This window comes from Hipposideros armiger, unplaced genomic scaffold (assembly GCF_001890085.2).
Source record: "Hipposideros armiger isolate ML-2016 unplaced genomic scaffold, ASM189008v1 scaffold_458, whole genome shotgun sequence".
Lineage (NCBI taxonomy): Eukaryota > Metazoa > Chordata > Mammalia > Chiroptera > Hipposideridae > Hipposideros > Hipposideros armiger.
In genome coordinates, this window is record NW_017731808.1 from 810,489 (window position 1) to 812,562 (window position 2,074).

At 45.9% G+C, this 2,074-nt stretch overlaps 1 protein-coding gene across 2 annotated transcripts in view; it reads left to right on the plus strand.

The window, feature by feature from the left end:
• UBASH3A (ubiquitin associated and SH3 domain containing A) overlaps positions 1-2,074 on the plus strand; it is a 40,172-nt gene that overhangs the window by 15,488 nt on the left and 22,610 nt on the right. For both annotated transcript variants that reach the window (XM_019665990.1, XM_019665991.1), the window contains exons 5-6: positions 221-390; positions 1,378-1,586. In XM_019665990.1, the coding sequence (XP_019521535.1) occupies positions 221-390; positions 1,378-1,586 (379 nt within the window). The remainder of the gene's footprint in view (positions 1-220; positions 391-1,377; positions 1,587-2,074) is intronic.

Here is a 2,074-nt window from a genome sequence, read left to right on the forward strand (position 1 = left end):
CATCCAGAGTGTGTGGCCATCGTGGGTGTGTAGACAGCCTGGGTGCGTAGCCAGCCTGGGCATGTAGCCATTCTGGGTGCGTGGCCATCGTGGGTACATAGCCAGCCTGGGAGTGTAGCCATCCTGGAAGCGTGGCCATCCTCGGTGTGTAGCCAGCCTGGGCATGTAATGCTGACGGTGGGTAAGGGCCCGGCACTCCTGTGTTTACCTGGTTCCACAGACTGCACCGTGAAGCCTTGCACCAAGCAGCTGCATCTGACACTGGCCCACAAGTTCTACCCCCACCACCAGAGGACACTGGAGCAGCTGGCCAGAGCCGTGCACCCAGGCCTCAGCTGCCAATGGACTGCAACATTGTACTCAAGGGACATGCGATTTGTGCACTACCAGGTGAGTGAGCCCAGGCCGGGCAGGTAAGCTGGATGAGTGAACACCCCGCTTTCTCCCTGCCAGCACTCACCCCAGCAGGTGGCTGGGTGAATGAAAGGCTGCCACACACACACACACACACACACACACACACACTGCACTCACCCCAGCAGCCCTCTGCTGGAGATATTTTAGTAAAAGGAAGAACTTCTTTCTCTAAAATCATGTCCTTTCTCTAAAATCATGTCCTTTTCTGTGCAATTTGGAACTAGCATTGATATATATATATATATATATACATATGTTGCAGACACACAGAAATTTGGAAAGAATACAAGCATTTCTGGTAATAAAAATGGACTATTGCAAAGGTTTATGAATACATTGTGTTACTTATTAATTTGTTTAAATAATGATTTGAGTGAAATCTCATTCCAAGGCTTTCTCCCCCTAAATTGATTGGTTCACATAGAAACCATGTAGTGCTTCTTAAGGACCCACGGAATAAGTGTGAGTGAGTCCACCACCGTCCATGTGGCAGGGGAAGCTGTGGGCAACCTCATACCAAGGACGTGCAAGCCTGATTATGCTTCCGGGTCCTTCATGTGAGAAATGAGTATGCAGAGATGGATGGATGGATGGATGGATGGATGGATGGATGGAAGGATAGATAGACAGATAAACAGATAGTTATAGATGGATAATAAGATAGATAATAGATGAATAGATAGATAATAGGTAGATACATACATACATAATACATAATAAATGATAGATAGGTGGATAATAGAAGACAGCAAAATTCATTTCTAACTCTATCCAAAGAATTCCAGGCTACATTTTGTTATATTCTACACTATCATCAGACGAAGGTTTGGGTGGCGTCTTAGAGACACACAGCCTATCAGGGAGCCTGAAAGCAAGAGGCAGACATAATAAGCCTCCTATTGCCGTCTCCTCCACCAAAAATCCTAGCTTGAGACTTGAAAACAGTTGCTTCTTTTCCAGACCCTGAGGGCCCTATTCCAGTATAAACCCCAGAACGTGGATGAGCTGACACTAACTCCAGGAGACCACGTCTTTGTGGACCCCACTCAGCAGGAGGAAGCCAGCGAGGGCTGGGTGATTGGGGTCTCCCAGCGGACGGGCTGCCGGGGCTTCCTGCCGGAGAACTACACAGAGCGAGTCAGGGAGTGTGACACCTGGGTTAAGCACAGGTGAGTGTCGCCTCTCGAGGCAGCCCAAGCCCCTCCCTGAAGGGCCTGAGAGCGTCCATCTGAAAACAGTGGTCACAGGGTTTGCTTGCTTCTAGACCATCCCATCATTGGTAAAAAAAAAAAAAAAAATTGCCTTCTCCATGCTGGCAACATTATCCCACAGCTAGACAGGAAGTACCTTGGCTGATTCATGGTTTTATGCTGATAACATTCAGAAAACATGAATAACTCTATATGGCTTCTGAGATCGTAATCCCAAAATGACTTCAAAATACCACTCCCTTATTATGGACATAATATTGGGTTGTCGGAAAAGTCATGATGTATTTTTTCTGTTTTTCGTTGCAAAAAGGCATCATGACTTTTCTGACAACCCAATAAATTACAATCCAAGGCTCTAAGCTTGGTTTTATTTATCTTTTTGCCCAGTGTATACACTGTAAAGTCGGAAGGTACATGATATGTATACATATTTATAATATAAATAC